The 21,953-nt window shown below is 35.3% G+C and overlaps 1 protein-coding gene across 1 annotated transcript in view; it reads left to right on the forward strand.

The window, feature by feature from the left end:
• Positions 1 to 21,953, forward strand: part of LOC130246957 (RNA cytosine-C(5)-methyltransferase NSUN2-like) — a 53,232-nt gene that overhangs the window by 8,253 nt on the left and 23,026 nt on the right. Inside the window, exons 8-14 of the mRNA XM_056480125.1 lie at positions 3,613 to 3,687; positions 9,744 to 9,874; positions 11,666 to 11,739; positions 12,947 to 13,077; positions 13,246 to 13,342; positions 15,534 to 15,730; positions 19,041 to 19,133. Of these exons, the coding sequence (XP_056336100.1) occupies positions 3,613 to 3,687; positions 9,744 to 9,874; positions 11,666 to 11,739; positions 12,947 to 13,077; positions 13,246 to 13,342; positions 15,534 to 15,730; positions 19,041 to 19,133 (798 nt within the window). The remainder of the gene's footprint in view (positions 1 to 3,612; positions 3,688 to 9,743; positions 9,875 to 11,665; positions 11,740 to 12,946; positions 13,078 to 13,245; positions 13,343 to 15,533; positions 15,731 to 19,040; positions 19,134 to 21,953) is intronic.

The raw sequence follows: 21,953 nt of genomic DNA on the forward strand, positions 1-21,953 counted from the left end.
TATAAATGAGAGTAATACATTCATCTGAAATTCATCAAGACGCAATGAATTCCCCAACAGTGACTAGAGAACGACAAGTCCTCTCAGGGAGTTATCCGTTCATTTGCACATGCCCACATTTGTGCAGGTGGAGGAAAAGAATAGTTAATTTTTCTGGTAGATTAGTTCATTTTTCATTCATCACGTAAAAGATGGAAGTCAGTCATATGCAGTCAGAGCCGGAAAAAGATTTGATCCGTTCATTTCTTGAGTCTTCGGTTATGAGTCCTCTTTCTTTACATGCTGTGACGTGACAAATGACTGAAAAACCAGAAGACTCGAAAGGTGAACTAATCATGGGTGTTTTCCGGCTTAGACTGTGCGCATTGGTTAAGATTATATGGGACTGTCAGTGTCAGGTGAACGAACAACTCAAATTTGAAGACATGTCAGATAAGGTGATTAGATTTAATCATAGACAAAACACCAGGTAAACAATGAAGGCTTATTTTCTTTCTTGGGATAGTAGCATTCTGACTTGTTATTCCTTGTTTGTAAGTATGATCAATGTTTGGGCTAGTTTTAGATGTGTATGGAAGCATCTCGTAACATTTTAATGTTATTTTGGCATATTGAAAGAAATTAACGAAAGGACTTGAAAAAAAGGTTTGTTCATTTCGGTGAACGAGACTCAGAGGTTTAAGTCAGTAAAATGATCTAAACTTCCCATCACTAATATTTAGAATAGATTAAAAACTAGGGATGCACTGATACCATTTTTATTGATCCCATCCCGATACCAAAATTCTGAGTATCGACGATACAGATTTTTAATTTTTTTTTAAAAACATAATACAGTTTCTATAGTTCTGGTGATAAACCCAAATAATATATCTTGTTTAGTAAAAATAACAGACCTATAGGCCTACTGACTTAATTTTGTACAATTTAAACAAGAAGAGGTGAAGTTCAAAACAAGGTCCTCTTGTGTCCTACGCACAGCCCTCAAGTATCTGCAAACACTTACAAAAGTTAGCAGCACAAAGGGAAGAATTCAGTGCGTTGAGGATCTGTCCAATGTGTTGTTGAGGCTTTTCTAATTTAAAATTTCAGGTAGGCCTACTTTGTGTGTGAAGAGCTGGTATCAAACCCTCTCTAGTCCAGTGTTGTGAATGCGATCTGCTGATCTAACAGACACACCGCAACTGTGATTTTTAGATTTAGCTGATTTAGAAACCGCAATGAACTCCTTGTTGCAGGTCAAAATAAACCCATTTAATGCAAAACTAAATGCATTTCTCCACTGATTACTTATATTAATAGGAACAAATAGTCTTAGAGAAAGTTTTTCGTGTTGTCATAAACCGAACATGAATTTAATCACTTGAATATTCATCTGTAATTAATATTAAACTATAGAATGGCTTCAGAACATTTGGGACATAGTAGCATGACAACTTTCAAGGCTTTTGTTGGCTCATAAATTACACCGAATATAGCACACGCTCAAGATCGGATTTAGGCCGGTACCAAATGGCCGAAATCCGATCCTGCAAAACCATGCGTTATCGAACCAATATCCGATCCAAGTATCGGCATCAGTGCATCCCTATTTAAAAAGGAAAAAAAATGTAAGTAGCTGTATAGTTGTAGTACAAAATTTTATAAATAGTTATTGAAGAGAGAGGTCATCCGAAAATCAAAACTGTCGCTATTTACTCGTTCTTCACTTTTCATCTGTTAAATACCAAAGATATTTTGAAGAATCCTGAAAACCATTAGTCAATGACCTCCATATTTGTTTAATAATTTTTTTTTATCTAAAATGTTTTTGTTGTGGAAAAAGTCAACTAAAATACATGCTTATGATGTTTGTATAGGCTGATGGTTGTATAATAATATATAATATAATATAATATATATATATATATATATATATATATATATATATATATATATATATATATATATATATATTGCTCGTATATATTTGCAATATTATTGCAATATTATTGCAATGCTGTGCAATTTATGCAAGCTTATTTTTTTAATGCTAAATCTGAGATAAATATTAAAAAAGTTACATTTAAATAAAGATATATAAAAACAAAATGCAGCAAAAAAAGTCAAAATCAAAACATTATTACATACTACAATATACAATACTAAAATAAAAAAATCGTTTTTTGGTCTTCATCATATTAGCCATAAGGTCCAAAGTGGTAAATAGCTTGGTTGTCTGTTTTAAAGGTGTAACTAACATTAGAAATGAATTTTTGTATTTGGATGAGCTAGTTTGGCTTTCGGGAAGCCTATGCACCATCTGTAATGTAGTGTTGATCTAAAACCTCCCGCAAGCTGTTTTCAGTGTGATTACTGGTTGCTTAAAATGTCATTCACTTCCTGTCTGAATGAACATGAGCCAAAATTAGAAAATAAACTTTAGAAAAAGTAGATTTGTCTTCTTGTTTGGCTTGGTTAGACCATCTTTTTGTGTGTTGTCAAACTCAATGCAGGAGCAAATTACTCTCTTGTACACAGATATGCAGTTGTTCTTATTATCAAAGCATAGGAATCACAGTTTCAGAGACACACCACCAGAACTCTGTTTTCACTCAAGCACTGAATCAATTCCCAGCATGTAACATCATATAGTAGAGTTTATAGTTGGTGGAGTCTATACTTGGCCTGCAGCAGATTCAGGTGCCAAACACAACACAGTCTACTCCGTACCAGTAGGCCAAACATCCCACGCACACACGCATACATACACTGTGGTCAGCCTGTCTAAACATTTCTCTCCATTGATGAAATGATTTGAAGTGGATTTAAAGATGTAATTATGGCTTATGTTATTGCCACATATGAATGTAATTTATTTCTGAATAGCACTTTTATTTGATACAAAATGTGCTGCTTTTTTAACCAACACTGATGTCATTTATTTATAAAAATGTGATCTCGTATGACCGCAGGAGAGTGTTTCAAGTTATATAGTATGGTTTTAAATGACTCAAAGTTGGTATGATTGTATTTTTGCTCAGCGGGTATGGCTTAACCCTTAAACTGCCCGCTCTACCAAATGGTTGATCATATTTTGACTGTTTTAAATAATGACTGTTAAAGTCATTTAAAAAATGACTGTTTTAAATAATGGATTACACACACTGCATTGTTGCTTTACAAAAAAATCAAACAAACATAATCGTGTTGCACTACTACACTTGTTTTTGGTTTTATTGTTAAAATGAAACCCAAGAATACATGTGAAATATCATACCTTAAGAAATAAAAGATGATTTAGTATTCAAAATGTTTTATTTTGATTAAGTAAATTGGTTTTACACGGCATATTTTCAGATTTTTTTTGTAGTATATGTATTAAATCTGGTACTTTTACCATAAATTGACATATCTACCATTTGGTAGTGGTTAATATTTTAGAAATTATGGGATGTTTTGAAAAAGAATGCATTGAGTGTGTTAACTAGCGACATTAGGAGTTAAGAAATGAAATCCAAGTGTTTTTTTTTTTTTCTTGGTGGGGCAGTTAAAGGGTTAAAGAGACACGAAATGATCTGAAATGGGTTTGCATTAAAGTGAACATTAAAATCAGCACCTTTATATCTGCAGTGGAGACGGAACCATGAGGAAGAACATTGATGTGTGGAAAAAATGGACAACCAGCAACAGCCTGCATCTCCATGGGTAAGAGTAGTACTACTGTTGATTTGGTGGTTGATATGGTTGTGTGTTATTACTATTAGACATGCACCAATAGGATTTTTTTCTTGTTTTTTACCGATACAGAATTTATTTTTCTAAACTTTTGACCAATATATTCATATTGATCACAGCGTTATTTTTTTCTGCATTAAATTCATTTTACTGAACAATGATTGGACCCATTAAACATTTAAGTTTTTCAACATTTTAAGAGAAGCTAAGATAAAGTACAATATCACAATCTTCAAAGAGGATTTTTAGGGGTGTGAACCTACAGTGGTCTCACGGTTCGGTTATGATTATCATGTCATCTATTCAGTTCAATGCGTTATCACGGTGACAATGCTTTCCATCGACAATTATGTTTTTCTTCACAACACAATTTGTTTATTAAAATCTATAAATATATTTACGTATTATTTGTAACACAGTTTTGTCCTTTAATACAAGCAGTCAGATATATGAACTTGCCTTTTCATTTTACCTGCTCGAAGAATACACGGTTTTTGAATGTATCAAACAAAACTCAAATACTGTCACAGAAAACAACATGAGCATTTGAAGCAAATATACTAATGTAAATATTATTCCACTTGCTTTTTGAGCGCTGTTGAGGGTGTTCTTACACCCCTATGATTAGTCATTGTGTTCACCCGCTCAACAGAAATGGCTGTGATTGGCTCTAAAACTGTCAGCGCTGTTCACCGATGAGTGACATGGACAATGAAGAACATCCAAAGTCTATGTATTTAACAGCTGAGAGGAGAGGAAAAGTTACCTCATGAAGACGCCAGCTGGTCAAAGGTCTAAGTGAGAGAGAGAGAGAGAGAGAGAAAGAAGCAGAGGAGTTTTACAGCTTTCATCTCGCCCTAGCAGTGAACTAGCGGCTCATGGGTTCTGCTACCTTCTTCAGTGCCAGTGGAAACCTGTCCAGCAAACTCACAAGCAGTGAATTGTGCACAGTTATCTGCTTTTTAAGTAGTTGGAGTGTTTTATTTACTCTCCCTCGCCTCCTTTGCCATGGTATTCTACAGCATATGAGACGAATGATGTCAGTATGCAATAACTGGTTATGATCTATTACTGAACCGATACCGAACTGTCTGTATCACGGTGCATCGAAGAAATAATTAATTTTGACACCTCTAGGGATTTTTATTATGCATTTCTTCCATATAATTTAATAAACCATCAGTTACATTGATTTATTATTGCCAATATCTTTAAATGAATTCACAACACCCGACACATTTGTGCATCCCTAATTGCATCATCTAAAGTACGGTGCCTTTAGAAAATCATCATACCCCTTAATTAAATAATTGCTTTAATAATTATGCAGTCTGAAATCAAATCACATTTTATAAAAACGTTTCCATCCGTTGAAATGTTTTTGTATCCTTCTCTTAACCTGTGTGTTTCTACAACTTTATCCTGAAGCTCTTTTGAAAGCATAGATATTTACATTAGATGTCGCCTACCAGGGTTGGAGTGGGAATCCTTTTCAGCCCTGGAGATTCAAGCCTTAGACCGGCCCCCATATAGTCATGACTGTCTATAATAAAATAACAGAGCCAGAGATATGTACATATATCTGTGATCGGGATTTTTCCCGGTGATCGGTATGCAAATATTTTTTTAAATTACGAAAATTATAATTTTACTTCACTTTTCTATATTGATGGTTAAGTGACTGCATCGGCATTGCCATCAAAGAGCATGTGTTTGTGTGCATTGAAATGTATTATCCTTTCTACCTGTTATATTTGATTTAATCTATGTCCTGAAACACACCAGTCCAGCATCTTTAGATTGGCTTCAGATTGATCTCGACTAGTGCGGTTGAATGACTTTTGTCCTGGGAGCACTGTACAAGTGTGACGGCGGTATCGACTCATGCTTAGGGTCTCTATGCGATATCTAGTGTATGTTTTGAAAGGCAAGGCAAGGCAAGGCAAGGCAAGGCAAGTTTATTTATATAGCACATTTCATACACAGTGGCAATTCAAAGTGCTTTACATAAACAGGAATAAAAGAAACAATTATAAGAGAATTAAAAACAAACATAAAAATGGTAAGAATAAAAATAAAATAAAAGCTGATAAAATGTGTTATAAAAGAATTAAAAAGAAGAGAAAAACATAGTAGTCGGACGTAGCACAGTGCTGATTCAGTAAAGGCACAGCTAAACAGATGTGTTTTCAGTCTTGATTTGAATGTGCCTAATGTTGGAGCACATCTGATCATTTCTGGAAGCTGATTCCAGCAACGAGGGGCGTAGTAGCTGAAAGCCGATTCACCCTGCTTTGACTGAACTCTTGGGATTTCTAATCTATTTGATCCTAAAGATCTGAGTGATCTGTTAGGTTTGTATTCAGTGAGCATATCTGTAATGTATTGAGGTCCTAGGCCATTTAGTGATTTATAGACCAGTAATAATACTTTAAAATCTATTCTAAATGTGACTGGGAGCCAGTGTAAAGACCTGAGGACAGGTGTGATGTGCTCTGATTTCCTGGTTCTGGTCAGAATTCTGGCCGCAGCGTTCTGGATGAGCTGCAACTGTCTGACTGTCTTTTTGGGAAGGCCAGTGAGGAGGCCATTACAGTAATCCACCCTGCTGCTGATAAAAGCATGAACAAGTTTCTCTAAGTCTTCACTGGAAACAAAGCATCTAATTCTTGCAATGTTTTTGAGATGATAGTATGCTGATTTACTAACTGCTTTGATATGACTATTGAAACTCAGATCTGACTCCAGAGTCACACCAAGATTCTTGACCTTATGTTTTGTTGTTTGACCCTTAGAGCCAAGGTACGCATTCACCTTGAGAACCTCATCTCTGTTCCCAAACGCAATGACTTCAGTTTTCTCTTTGTTTAACTGAAGAAAGTTTTGGTACATCCAATTGTTAATTTCATCAATGCATTGGCAGAGGGTGTCAATGGGGCTGTAGTCATTAGGCAGTAAGGCTAGGTAGATCTGAGTGTCATCAGCATAGCTGTGGTAGGAGATTTGGTTCTTTCTCATTATTTGGCTCAGAGGGAGCATATAAAGGTTGAACAGGAGTGGTGCCAGAATCGAGCCTTGTGGGACTCCACATGTCATGGGTGTCCACCCTGACCTATGGTCACCTATACTGACATAGTAACCTCTTCCTTCAAGGTAAGATCTGAACCATTTGAGGACCGTCCCAGACAGCCCAACCCAGTTTTCCAGCCTATCCAGAAGTATGCTGTGATCGACAGTGTCAAATGCAGCACTGAGATCGAGCAGTACCAGCACTGTTAGTTTGCCTGAATCTGTATTTAGGCGGATGTCATTGATTATCTTTATAAGGGCGCTCTCTGTACTGTGATGTGGTCTGAAACCAGATTGAAAATTGTCCAAACACCCCTTGTAGATTAGGAACTTGTTAACCTGGTTAAAAACAACTTTTTCAATGATTTTGCCAATGAAAGGGAGATTTGAGATGGGCCTGTAATTGCTCAATATGGTGTTATCCAGGTTGCTCTTCTTCAAGAGGGGTTTAACAACTGCAGTTTTAAGTGAGTTAGGAAAAATCCCCGAGAGAAGTGAAGCATTTACCACTTTTAGAAGATCCATTTCTAAGCAGGTCAACACCGTTTTAAAGAATGATGTGGGGAGCGTGTCAAGACTGCAGGTTGATGTTTTCATAACTTGCACGATCTCTTCTAAGATTTTGCCATTAATTGCCATGAAATCGGACATAATGTCTGATTTCTTAAGTTGTGGTTGAGCTAGTCTGACGTCGACACAATTTGGCTGATTGGATGAGCTGATTGCCTTTCTGATATTATTGATCTTGTCAGTAAAGAAATGAGCAAACTCATTACATTTGCTTTCAGAGAGTAGCTCACTGGGAATCCGACTGGAGGGGGTTGTGAGTTTCTCTATCGTTGCAAAGAGTTTACGAGCATTGTTTACGTTGCTGTTTATAAGGCTTGAAAAGAAAGTCTGCCTAGCAGTTTTTAGTTCCATATTAACTAAAAAAGCAGGGTGTAATGTGATTAAAGGTCTAGATTTTCACTGGGTATGATGATTTTTCTATTGACCTTATTCTTCAATGCGGAAGTGCGTGCGGTTTTGCGATTTGTTTTAGAACTTCCCATTCAGTTGCCTATGGGAGAAATGACTAGGAATGATAAACGGCAAAAAACGATCAAACTACTTACTCTACAAACAAGTGTTTGCATGACAATACAGACAAAGTAAAATAATACAATAAGAAAATATCAGTTTGCAACACCAAGCAGCAAAACGAGCTGTTTTAAACATTTAAAAATGAATGGAAGTGAATGAGACCGGAAGTTTCGAGCCAAAATGATTCAAATGGCTGCGCCCACTCGTATGCGGAGAATAAGGTGAATAGGCACTATATTGTAAGTGTACATGTAATAAGTGTAGTGTAGCTTTAATTTTTTCTGTACTTTTGAATGTGTCCTGTTTAATTTAAATGACATCTTTTTCTGAAGAAAACAATAATGCCAATTATCCATTTCACCATGATTTACAGCAGACACCCTCTTAAAAGTAATTGTCAAATAGTTAAAAAAAATCTTGCTTGGTATTTTTAAAATAAGAATCATATGGAAACATTTGAACAGCTTTTATTTTAATGAAATACGCAGCCCCAAAAGATTGACTTTAAGCCTTTACTAGTCTTTAACTCTTTCATATCTTTTAGACCATTAGGTTTTACCCATTTGTCAGCAAGAATTTACTTGTACATTTATTCTTTGATTTATTTCTTTTATATAAGTACAGCTCAGGAATACGGTGGCCAGTAGAGCTTAACATGCTGCTGTTTAAGAAAACATGTGCAATTACAAAAAACACCAGCAAATTAAGAAAAGATCTTCATACATGCTGCAAATTCTCACAACACATACACATTAAAACATGCTGCATTTTCTTATAACGCAAACAAATTATGAAAACATGCTGCATTTTCTCACTACACAAAAAGAACAGAAGAAATGTTTCGAGTGGACCCAAAAATGTGACTGACGCCACTGTGACGTGACTATTGCTTAGTGAAGTTGTAGGTGATTTTTAAAAGGTGAGGTGTTTTTTTTATTTTTTATTCCTGTGTCTTTAGTATTTATAAAGCCTAAATAGCCGGCTCCGTCACGTTCTAAGGTCCTCTTGAAACAATTTCTTGTGTTCCGAGCTATTTGAAATTAATGTGAGAAAATGCAGAGTGTTTTTTGTAAATGTTTGCATTGTAAGAAAATGGAGTGCGTCTTATTAATGTGTTTGCATTGTGATAATTGGCAGCATGTGTGCTGTCAAATGGATAAAGATTGTATTTTAATTTGCTGCCGTTTTTGTAATTGCACTTGTTTTCTTAATGTTAAGCTCTCTCTGCCAATGTACAGGAAAAAAAATAAGTGTCATTTTACAGAAAAATCTATATTTTGATATTTTCACGAAGGTTTTAAGTTAACCAAGAATTTTTACTTTCTGCATTTAGTGAGCTTTCTATACATGTATTGATCATTTCTGTACAATTTAATAATTTTTTTAAATTATACTCAAATGCAACACCTCACCGTAGACCAATACATGTCTATTTTCCTTCTCCATTAGCAGACTAATTAAACAGACTGTTTTAAATCCTTTGATTTGCTAAATATGCACGACTTTGTTAAAGTCACAATGGAGTCTCATACTCTTCTGCAGAGTATACACAATTTTGTTAGCAGTACAGTAGGATTCTGAATGTGTCCTAGTGCATTCATTGTCTCATGTCTTAATGCATGATTATCTTTATGGCTGGAGCTGGAGCTTTTTGGCAGCAGCAGTGAATTAGCTGTGATTTGTTGTGTTTGTTGGAGATGCTGCATCTATTAGAGGTGTATTTTGTTTGTGTTGCTCTGTCAGCATGGCTCTGTGTATCTCGGTTGTAAAGATGCAGTGGCTGCAGAACAGAGCAGTTTTTTATGTTGTAAGTGTGTGTGTGTGTGTGTGTGTGTGTGTGTATTAAGTTTAAGTTTAGTCTCTCTGTTTTTAAGGCTTCAGTTGCGGATCGCAGTGCGTGGGGTGGAGCAGCTGGCTGTAGGGGGCAGAATGGTTTACTCCACCTGCTCTCTGAACCCCATCGAGGATGAAGCTGTTATTGCCGCCCTGCTGGAGAAAAGTGAAGGTAAAGGTGTTTGATTGCATTTAAGCTTGTTTTTGCCATTCAGTTGATTTTGCCATGATTCTAGATGTGTTAAAGTTTATGATTTCCCTTTTGTACATCGTGTTACAACAATTCTTTGTGTGACTGACAGTTTTATATTGATGTTAACTTTTAACCAGTCAAAAGTTTTAGAATAGTAAGTTTATTTTAAAGTATGGTCTGCTCACCAACTCTGCGTTTATTTGATGCAAAGTACAGCAAAAACTGTCATTTAAAATAACTTTTCTGTTTGATTATAATTTATAATTTTGGTTTTAAAGCTGAATTTTTAGCATCATTACTCCACTCACATGATTCTTCGGAAATCATTCTAATAATCTGATTGGCTGGTCAGAAGATCATTGTATTGGTGTTATTTTGTCAGTAGCTGGGTAGGTTTTTTAATAATAAAAATAGAAAGAATAGAAATTCCAAAGAACAACATTTATATAAAGTAGAAATATTTTGTGACATTTATAAAGGTTGTTAGCACTTTTGATCAATTTAATGCATCCTTAATAAATAAGTTTATTAAATATTATTAATTTCTATTATTTCTTTACCAAAATAGACCAAGCTTTATTCATCAAAACAATCTCAACTGTTTTTACGCTCCAAGTCTAGGGGGAAACAGGAAACAACATGGGCTTAATAAATGAAATTAGGTTGTGGGAGGTGGATTTCCCAAACAACAAAAAAAAGCTCATGCAAAATATTTGGTTGACAACCAAACGCGGATGCTCAGTTGAGAGTAATTGAATAGATTTATTATAGAAAAAAAAAATAGCTATTTAAATGAGCAACTCTTCATGGTGGCCACAAGCCAAAATAACAAACAAAAGATTCTGCAAAGTAAATAACCTAAATTTACCAGTAAATCTTTAAAAAAAAAAAATACAGGAAGCTGACCTTTTTCAAAATAAAATCAAAAGTAATCAAATAAATAGGCAGGCCACCCCTACAAGCTCAAACTCTCAAAAAGTTGCAAGAAAACTGCACAATTGTACAAGAATAAAGGTTGGTCATCGGCCGGAGGGGTAGGGGAATCCAGGAGCTCTCCACTCTCAGCAACCATCGCACCACAAATGAGCTCCTTGAACTTTGCCGGAAGTCCCCTTTTATAGCTCTTTGCGACCAGCAGCTAATCAGAGCCTGGGCCATATTGAAATGGGAGCCTATGGGATACCACAAAAAACCACACAAGAAGGCAGGACAAAGAAATGACCTATGCAATGTGCAACAAAAAGAAAGAAATAAACTTTAGTCATAACAACTGTTAATAAATATTATTATTATTATTATTATTATTATTATTATTATTATTATTACTACTACTGATGATGATGATAATAATAATAATAATAATAATAATAATAATAACAAGTTATTTGAACTGCAAATCTGAATATTAGTGTGCTAAATCTCTGCTTTGAAATCACACAAACAAAATACATTTTAAAATGTATTCAAATAAAGTGTTGTTTAAAATGTTTTAATGTTTTTGCTGTACTGTAATGCAGAATTGCTGACCAAAAGAGACAAAAAATATTAAAACATTAACTGTTTTACAACTTTTGACCGGTAGTGTTAATATGTTAAGACGCCATTTAATGATCACAGCACAGACCTAAAATACGACTATGCCAATTAAATTTGATACTTTTTCTATACAATCCTTCAAACCACTAGGATTTACCTTTTTTTTTCCCAGCAAGAAGTTTTAAAACCTATTTTTATTTATTGTTTTTATTTGTTGCTCTGCTTATTTCTCAGGTTCTTTAGAGTTAGCAGATGCCTCTCCAGATCTCCCAGGACTCAAATATATGCCTGGAATTACATCTTGGAAAGTAATGAACTCAACTCCACTCTGATACAAATTTGATTTTGCATAGGTTTATGTCTCTTGCATAAATTCAGTCATTTCCCTGCATTCAGTGCAGCACAGCAGCTGTAGGAAACGGAGGTCTTCACTAAAGCAACACTAGTCAAGTTTCCATCCAGCATGAAGCACATCTTTTTTTTTTATTTTTTTTTTTTTTATTTTGGAAAACATGAAAAAATGTAAACTGCTATTAGTAACAATTGAAAGTTATTAATCTCCTTGCAGTGCAATGGCCGAAAATAATGCTATGCTAGTAATCCTAATGCACACGTCAGCGAAAACAGCCTACTAGTTATGTGACTTAATGTTTGTTAGATTATATTTTTGTCTATCATTATTCACATTAACCCATTTTTAACAAGTCAAAAGCCAGCTCACGCATCGTCACAATAACCTAGTGCAGGCATGTCCAAGCTCGGTCCTGGAGGGCCGGTGTCCAGCAAAGTTTAGTTACAACCCCAATCAGACACACCTGGGCTAGCTAATCAAGCACTTACTAGGCTTTCTAGAAACATCCGTGCAGGTGTGTTGAGGCAAGTTGGAGCTAAAATCTGCAGGACACCGGCCCTCCAGGACCGAGTTTGGACACCCCTGGCCTAGTGGTTAGCGTGCTGTAGCACGTCAGGGCATCCCGAGTTTGAATCCCGGCTCAAAGACATTTCCCTACCCTACCCCCTTCTCTCTCCAACTTCGCTTCCTGTCTCAATACTGTCCTATTTAATATAGGCAAAAAAGCCAGAAATAAATCTTTAAAAAAAAAAGCCAGCTCAAGCAAGCTTATTTATTATTTTATTTTTTTGTTTTTCAAAATTCTGCATTTTCTTCACCCGTTTCTGATTCTCAGTAAAACAGGGTCATTAAAACATAGTGTTTTAAAAAATCTGGAATATCTTTTATTGTATGATTTAGTAAATAATATAATGATTCACTGAATGACTGATTTAGTCATTGAAAATGTTAGCTTGGCAGAATATTTGCGGAAAACATTACTCCATTAAAAAAAACAACAAATTATTTAGACTCTTTTTTTTTTTTTTTTTATAGAACCTTTTTGTAAAAATTCTGATCAATTGAATGCACACTAGCTCAAATAACAAAAAAAGAAGTAATTTAATTAAAAAGAAATCTTAATGACTCCAAACATGGGTAACCTAGCTCTCTCTTTTTTTTAGGTAATGACCAAAGAAGGTCAGTGGTTCTCTGACTTTTTAAAAGTGCCAACGAGTCGACACACACAGATCAGACCCACCATGTTTCCACCATTAGACACGGAGAAGCTGGCAGAAATGAGACTGGAGAGATGGTAAGTTCTGGAAGGACTCTATTGTGTTTTACTGACACTTTCCACCAGATGGCACTGTACCTCCACAGTAGTAGTGGAGCAGTACCAACAACTGAGTAAACCATCACTTGGTGTTTATGAAGATTTTTTGATTGTTGTCAAGCTGTAATGATTCTTTTGTGTTTTCAGTGTGAGGATACTGCCTCACCACCAGAACACGGGTGGGTTTTTTGTGGCTGTGTTGGTGAAAAAGGCTCCAATGCCATGGAACCGCCGTCATCCAAAGGTATTGTTTCAGATGTGCTGATATACACCCACCGGTTTTATTAGGTACACCTTACTGTTACCGGGTTGGACCTGCTTTTGCCTTCAGAACTGGCTTAATCCTTCGTGGCATAGATTCAACAAGGTACTGGAAATATTCCTCAGAGATTTGGTCTGTATCATCATGACAGTATCAAGCAGTTTCTGCAGATTTGTTGGCTGCACATCCATAATGCGAATCTCCCGTTCCACCACATCCCAAAGGTGCTCCATTGGATTGAGATCTGGTGACTGGAGGCCATTTGAGTACAGTGAACTTATTGTCATGTACAAGAAATCAGTTTGAGATGATTCACACTTTATGACATGGTGCGTTATCCTGCTGGAAGTAGCCATCAGAAGATGGGTGCACTGTGGTCATAAAGGAACATAGTCAGCAACAATACTCAAGTAGGCTGTGGCGTTGACATCATGCTCAATTGGTACTAATGGGCCCGAAGTGTGGCAAGAATATATCCTGCAGCAGAAATCGAGACTCATCAGAGCAGAAAATGTGTTTCCAATCTTCTATTGTCCTATTTTGGTGAGCCTGTGCAAATTATAGCCTCAGTGTACTGTTCTTAGCTGACAGGAGTGGCACCCAGTGTGGTCTTCTGCTGCTGTAACCTATCCGCCTCAAGGTTTGATGTGTTGTGTGTTCAGAGATGCTCTTCTGCACACCTCGGTTGTAACGAGTGGTTATTTAAGTTACCGTTGCCTTTCTATCAGCTCGAACCAGTCTGGCCATTCTCCTCTGACCATTAACAAGGCATTTGCACCCACAGAACTGCCGCTCACTGAATATTTTCTCTTTTTCTGACTATTCTCTGTAAATCCTAGAGAGGGTTGTGCACAGTAGATCAGCAGTTTCTGAAATACTCAGACCAGCCCATCTGATGCTCAGTTTGATCTGCAGCAGATCATCTTGATCATGTCTACATGCCTAAATGCATTGAGTTGCTGCCATGTGATTGGCTGATTAGAAATTTGCGTTAACAAGCAGTTGGGCAGGTGTACCTAATAAAGTGGCCGGTGAGTGTAATGCAGTTAATACAAATGAGCGAAACGCATTTGGACTGACGCCGAATGAGAGACACTTGAGTATTTTAGCACATTTAACACACACTGCTAGTTTCAGTTTCATATTGAAAACATTGGTTTTGGCTTGACCTACATAATGTTTATAGTGGATGCTGTTATAATTTAGTCTATATGTGGGTTTTATGTAAAGGATGTGTTATGGAGTGTTGAGGAATAAAACTTTTGTATGTTTTTTTTTACATTATTATGATTATTATTATTATTATTATTATTATTATTATTTAGGACCATCGGTAACCTTATGTTTTTGACCTTATTTTTTTATTAAATTGTAAAATTTGAACATGAATGCCTGTTTTATTTTCTGCTCTTTCAGCACAATGAATTTTGTTAGTTACAATGATAGATTGTTGCCGTTGTTGTTTTCATTTTTATTAATTTCATTATTATTATTATTATTATTATTATTATTGTATTGTTTTTATTATTTTTTTATTATTATTATTATTATTATTATTATTATCATCATCATCATTATTTTCAGCAGCAAGTAACACCATTTCATATACTAGTCAAAGGTTCTTGCCTTGTGTCAAAAAAGAATAAGTTTTAATCTTAAACCATTATTTTTACTATTTTCATTATTGTCAGTATTTTCATAAATTTCGTTATTATCAGTGCTATCATTATCATTATCATCGTTATTATTATTATTATTATTGTTATTATTATTATTATCATTATCAGCAGCAGCAGCAAGTAACCCTGTTTCATATACTCATCAATAGTTTACTCTCTTTTGACAGTTTTGCACGTTTTAGTCTTCAACATTTATTATATTATTGGTTTTCTGTTATATTAAATCATTATTTTATTGGATTATATTATTATTTTGTTGAATTATTGTTATATTATATTATTTTAAAATTCAAACAGAAGCATAGAGAATCCAGTATTTTTAACAGAGTACATTTCTGGTGTCTTTTTCTTTATTTTTGATTTTGTTTTTAGCCAATAAGCACATTCATAGATGAATCTCCCCTCTTTATCATTGTCTTTGAAATGTGAAACCAGTGTATTCTCATTTCTATTGTCTCTGGGTTTTCTCTGTGTGCGTGTGTGTGTGTGTGTAGCTCCGTAATAAGGAAGTGAGCTCCTCTGGTGAAGTGGCTCCTGTGGAGGAGCTGCAGATGGACGAATCCCCCACTGACGTCCCACCGGCAGACGGACCCTCTACTGACGCCCCTGTGGAGGCGCAGGAGGGGGAGAGAAACCCGTCTGTCCCTGAGACACCAGAGCCCGTAGAGGTCAAGAAAGATAATGTCTGTGGGTGAGTGTCTGCAGTCAGGTGTGTTTTGTGACAGTCCAGTTGTTCTATTGTTTTCAGGGCTGTTTGCCTGGTCTTTTTTTCTTGGTGTGCTCTGCATTTTGGGATACACTAATGAAGATGTGTTAGTCTGTGATGTTAAACTATAAAGCTGATGAGTCCATATGGGTTTTAATTATCATTGTTTTTAAATATTGCACTTATTTCAGATTTGTCTAGTGATGTTAAACATTGAATGAGCAAGGTTTAGCTTTAATAACAATAATTTTAGGAACAATGACGATAAGTAGTTGTAAAATGATATGGCTGGAAGTTATAAAAGGATTGATAACAGGTATGCAATGATAATTGTAGCATGGTCACATCAATAATCTCCAGAAACATTGGCAACTCTGGAAATAAATAATAGTAACTTATTAATAATAATTATTAATTGGCTTTATGTATTATTTTCTCAGAAAAGTAATGTAATGACAAAGCTGAAGACACAATGGCATATACATTTTTCTTGTAAGGTTGTGTTTGTACAATCTGAACAGTTTATAATAAACAGTTTTCCTCCATTTACTGGGTAGTTAAATTAATAGATGTGCAGAAACTGTGCTGTTCTTAAATAGAAAGATACTTCATTCCTCTCTCTTTCCTCTTCTCTTCTTTGGGTAGTTCACCCAAAATAAAAATGTCCTGTTTATTTTCTCACCCACAGGTCATCCAAGATGTAGGCGACCCTTTTTTTTCTTCAGTAGAACATTAGAGAATATTTTTAGCTGAATCTGGGGTCTTTGTTTATTTATATAATAGCACTGAATGCTTTTTTAGAATAAGAAAATACACATAGAATCAAGCCTAAGGCCCAATCCCAATTTTACACTTTAGCCCTTCCTCTACCCCAATTCTCTTTAGCTTGAAGGCGTAGGGCTAAGAGAAAGGGCTAGATAGACCTTGAAACTGAGATTTTCCAAGATGACACTAGAAACCAAGGGGTACAAAAACTTTCCAGAATACACCGTCTACAACTGCAAAATGTCTGGAGATATTGAAGCTTTTGGCATTATTAAGAATTTTTACATCTAACAAGGATAAGTTTTTTTATTTATTCATAACAATGTTTGTGTTTTACGGTCATGCTTTAAAACAATATATTAAAAGAAGCCAAATTTACCAAATTTATCTGTAATCCATAATAACTCTTGAATAGCAGTCCCACAATATACAATATACACAATGACACTCGAATACCCTTTCAGAAATGTCTAGTGGCTGGCAATTACCGTTTTACAGTGCCTGGTATAATGTTAATGTTCATTTGTGTTTACATAGATGAATATGGCCACTATGTATATACACAGTATAGTTACTTGCCACATTATATTATTATGATAACATGAAACCATTGCCTTTGGTGATTTCCTGAAGATAAATACCAAAAAATAACGCAACTGGAATAACTACATCATTGGCCATTGTAAATCTCATATGAGCTTGTGATGACATATGATGCTGACCTGTGTAGGTGTTGTAGTGGTGTGCCATTTCTTTGGGGTAAATTTGATGCCCTTCTCCTTCACACTCAGTTTTAAGAGCCAAGGGGTAAGGGTAAAAAAGTAACAGGATTGGGCCCTAATCAATCCCTTTGGCTCCTGATGACCCACTGAGCTCTTTTTGAAGCTAAATAATCGGCCTTTGTAAGAACAGGAACTTTAATTACAGTATTATTAGCTTTAATCTTCAGTCTGGTCAAACCGATCTCGGCTCATGTGTGAATGTAGTTCTGTCACTTTAATGATGAAATTGCAAGGGCGCAAGAACGAAAGGTCAGGGGAGGCAGTTTGTTGGTAGCGGTTGATGGGTATTGATTTATTGCATCCCCAGAACTTAAGTATTTGTCATTCTAAGCAACTGGACTACAAATGAACAGTATTTGCAGATGCACCAAGAATAGTTTGAACAGGCTGTGGATTTAAAGCTAATAATATTGTAAATAAAGTTCTGTTTCTTACTAGTGTTGTCACGATGCCAAATCAATTCACTGAATCAGTTCTACAGCATTTTGTTTTTCTTTCAAAATGTTATTTGTTAATAAACGCTTGGTGTTTGCTGTCAGCTGAAACAGAGTAGAACCATTTTTTAAAAGTAAGCAAATATAGAAATTTTGTCAGCAGTCCGAGCAGTTTTAACATTAATAATATTGTCCCAGCTTTGTTTAAAAAAAAAAATACACCGTTCTTACACAGACCGATCATTTCACTTCACAAGATCTCAGTGGATCATTAGGAGCCACAGGGATTGGTTTTGGAGTCGTTTCTTTGCGTTGATTTTTAAATTTTTTTTATCTTAAATAAAATTACCATTCACTGCCATTATATGAATCACCAAGGACTGTGGATTCGGAGCCAGATCAGTCTTAAATATAATACATTTGCATCCATAAATTCGCAAATGCACAGCACAATTCGTAAATTCAAAACACAATTCATCAATTCAAATGTAAAAAGCAAAAATATGTGTCAAACGCTCACACATATGCATCTTACATAAATACATTTCAAATGTTTACACAATTATGTATATATAAAGGTCTTGATAAAATAATTTATTTTATCTTATATAAAATAATAACAATTAAATGGTGGAGCTTCTTGAGTTTCAGTAAGGAGCGTTTTGGTTGGTCAATTAAACTCACTGCCATTGGCTAAACAGAATATCCTCCAAAAAAAGATGTTTACGAATCATGTCCTGCCAGGAAGGTCTCAAAAATACCGCACACAAATTCAAAGCACTCCATGCTCATGTGAACATTTTCTAATGCACATTCAGTGGTTCATAAACGCATCTAACATAATTCATAAATGCATGAGGAAAGTAGTTGTGGATTTATGAATTTTGTTTGGAATTTTCAAATTGTGCTGTGCATTTATGAATTTTATGAATGCAAATATATTCTATTTAAGACTGATCTGGCTCCATAGGATTCAGCTAAAGTTTTCCTTAATGTTCTACTGAATAAAGTCCCCTAAATTTTTAATGACTTCAGGATGAGTGAATCAACAGAAACTGTTACGTTTTGGGGTGAACTATACACTTGATTTTATGCAATGTATGTGTTATTACTACAAATTACTATTATTACTTTAGTACTACAAACCCAGTTATTACCCAGTTATAGCTTTAGCATCTTAAACGCCTTTTTAAATCTCCATTAACTTTCGGCCCTTAGTAGTTCTGCTGGTCTCAGTGTCTCCTAGTGGATGGTGTGTGATAGTGCAGTTCTGCCTCTGCTTCTCCCCATTGACTAGCTCTCTGTCTGTTCCAGCCCTCCTCCTCCAAAGAAGATGAAACTCTTCGGCTTCAAAGAAGATCCTTTTGTGTTTCTGACAGAGGATGACCCCATCTTTCCTCCCATCCAGTGAGTGCTTTTCCCCTCCATTTACAAAGCCTCACTGCTCAATACAAAAACTGTTTTACGCTCTGACATCTTGCTACAGTATTTGTCTGCCTTCACCATGCCTGAGTTATTCTAGACTGGATTGCGTTTATGTAAATGAGCATTTATTATGTTATCCTTCCTAAGTGGCCAATCACATGAATCTTTTATAAATAAAATAACAGTAAATGACAAAGAAAAAATCATTAGTGGCCACATTCATAGTTCCCTTAATCCAGAAACACAGGCTGCTATAATAACAGCAATAACGTTATAATAATAACAACAATGTAGTAGTAGTAGTAGTAATAATAATTGTTACAAATGTTAATATTGAAACGTGGTTTATTTTTACTGCTGCTGTTGTTGTTGTTATTATTATTATTATTATTCAGAATACAAACTATAAAGTATTAAATACAAAATCTAGAATATTTTATCCTGGTCCATTTTTGTAGTTTTTTTTTTTTATACATTTTTGTTAAGTTGAAGGCTGTATCTTCATCTAATAGTTTGTCGGCATGACACAGACTAACATTACTCGCATTACTGAGCAAACTCGGAGCACTTCACCGGCGATGACTCTCTTCCCAGGGGATGCTAAGCTCACGCAGCATCCTGAACGTTATATATCCGTTATATCGCACTTTAAGAAACTGGTCTGGCAGAGATCGTGTTTTGTAAAAAAATGCATTTTGTACTAGGCCTAACATGTACATTCTTAAATGTTATTAATGGCAGCAATTCACACATAGATTAAGGTACATCTGAACAGTGATTTCCAATAATAAAATCCAAACGTCAAAAAATGGCGTTTATTGTGTTTTGCAACCAAACTCTTCAATAATAGAAACTGTGTTCATCAAAACTAAAATCTACGTCGTGTTTGCTGGCTTTTTCTGGCTTTTTGTGTTTGCTGGCTGGCGCATCACGCACCTGTCAGTCAATCAATCAGTCAGTCAGTCAGTCAGTCAGTCAGTCAGCATGTCACCTTAAAGGGTTAAACAAATAACACAACGCACTACTTCAATTACAGAAAACTCTACTCTCTTATAATTCACTTACATTTTAATGCATTTTGGTGCAATTTTATCAAAAAACAGCGACTGAATGTTTTGAATGAGGAGCTGTAATGTTGCCATGGCAGGAATGAAATTTGGAGTGCCGCCCGGCCATAGAAGAATGAATGTAGCGGAAACCATGTTATATTATATTATATCAATGGTAACATGGTCACATTCCTGTTTTCCTTTAATTTCCTTTTATTTTCCTTTGAGCCAGAAACATAACCAACAACAATGATGTTGATCATATTAATAATACTACTAATAACAACATTAAAATAATTAACACTCGCACTATAAGTAGCTTTTATGACTATCATTATTGCAATTATAAGTACACACACTGTTTTTTCGATCTCTGTTTTTGCAAACACACACATGCACATCTTGCTGCAGTATTTGTCAGCGTTCTCCATGCCTGAATAAATATGCATTTGAGTAGGCTGGAGCCTTTTGTTTATGTGCGTAAAAAAAGGGTTTGTGTTATTATGCTATACATCCTATGAGGCCAATCAGATGAATGGATGGTAGGATCATGATCATTCAGTTGCTGTGACTCGCTCTTTTGTTTGAGATGAATGTTATTTATTTTCTCACACAGATGCACAGTGCCACAGCGCTGGCAACCTGCCATTTTGACTTGTTGGAGACAACGCCTCTGCTCCATATGCCGTAGCATTTCCAGCGCTGTGGGCATATGTGCGTGTTTTCGTTTTTTTATTTTTGCACTTCTGTCTAACCATTAGGGATGGGCAAAATCTTATTGCTTGCAGTTTACTGGTAAAAATGTTGGTTCTTCCAACAATAATGATTAGTCTTCCCATAATTATAGCGATAACTTACAATCTGGTTTAAATCAGTGATGTACAGTGTGACAAAACATTGTCTTTGCAATTAATAAATAATACAGTAGCAAATATGTGATACAGATTTGTATGAGTCTGTTTACAAACAAAGATTTACTCCAAATTCCCTTCAATATCTTTGTTTGGAACTTTTTTTTTTGGTTTTTTTTTTGTGACTGGACATTTCATTTCACAGAATGAAGAAATCATCTCTTTAAAAAAAGATAGTATTTAATACGTTGATAAAGTCTGTGATTAGCATTGCATTATAAAGTGCACTAGATTCTTATAGAATTCCCAGCATATCATGAACTATTCATGTGTTTATTGACTTCATGTTTGATCAGTTTAAGCGTTTGTCTTAACTTCTGTGATACGTATGTGGAGTTTTTGTTCCATGGAGTCCTCTAGTTTAAACCGTATGAATGAAACCTTATTCATATATGCTCATTATGTCCTATTTTGGGTAAAACAAATTGAAAATATTTTACTTATCTATAAAAAATAATCGACTCTTTTATTATTATTATTCTTATATTGACAGATTTTTTACCTTGATTGATTACCTTAAACCAACTAAAGTCATACTCAAAATAACACAAATCAAATGGAGTATTGTTGTTTTAGTCACATTGTCAAAGTGCAGTAAAGACAACTCTTCTTAACACTAACCAGGTGTAGGGTTTTTCACAGCAATTTGTGAAGAGTACACACGAGGAAGATGCATGAAACCGTTTGATGGCAAACAAAAGAGCGTTATGACCTAAAACGGTAAATGTTACAATAATGAAGACTAGCTGCATGTTGGTATGTGAAATTCTGGAGGGAATGGCATTGTGTAGTCATAAAATTGACTTGTTCAGAATAAGGGAATTAAATCAATTACTTATTGT

This window comes from Danio aesculapii, chromosome 19 (genome assembly GCF_903798145.1).
Source record: "Danio aesculapii chromosome 19, fDanAes4.1, whole genome shotgun sequence".
NCBI classification, from domain to species: domain Eukaryota; kingdom Metazoa; phylum Chordata; class Actinopteri; order Cypriniformes; family Danionidae; genus Danio; species Danio aesculapii.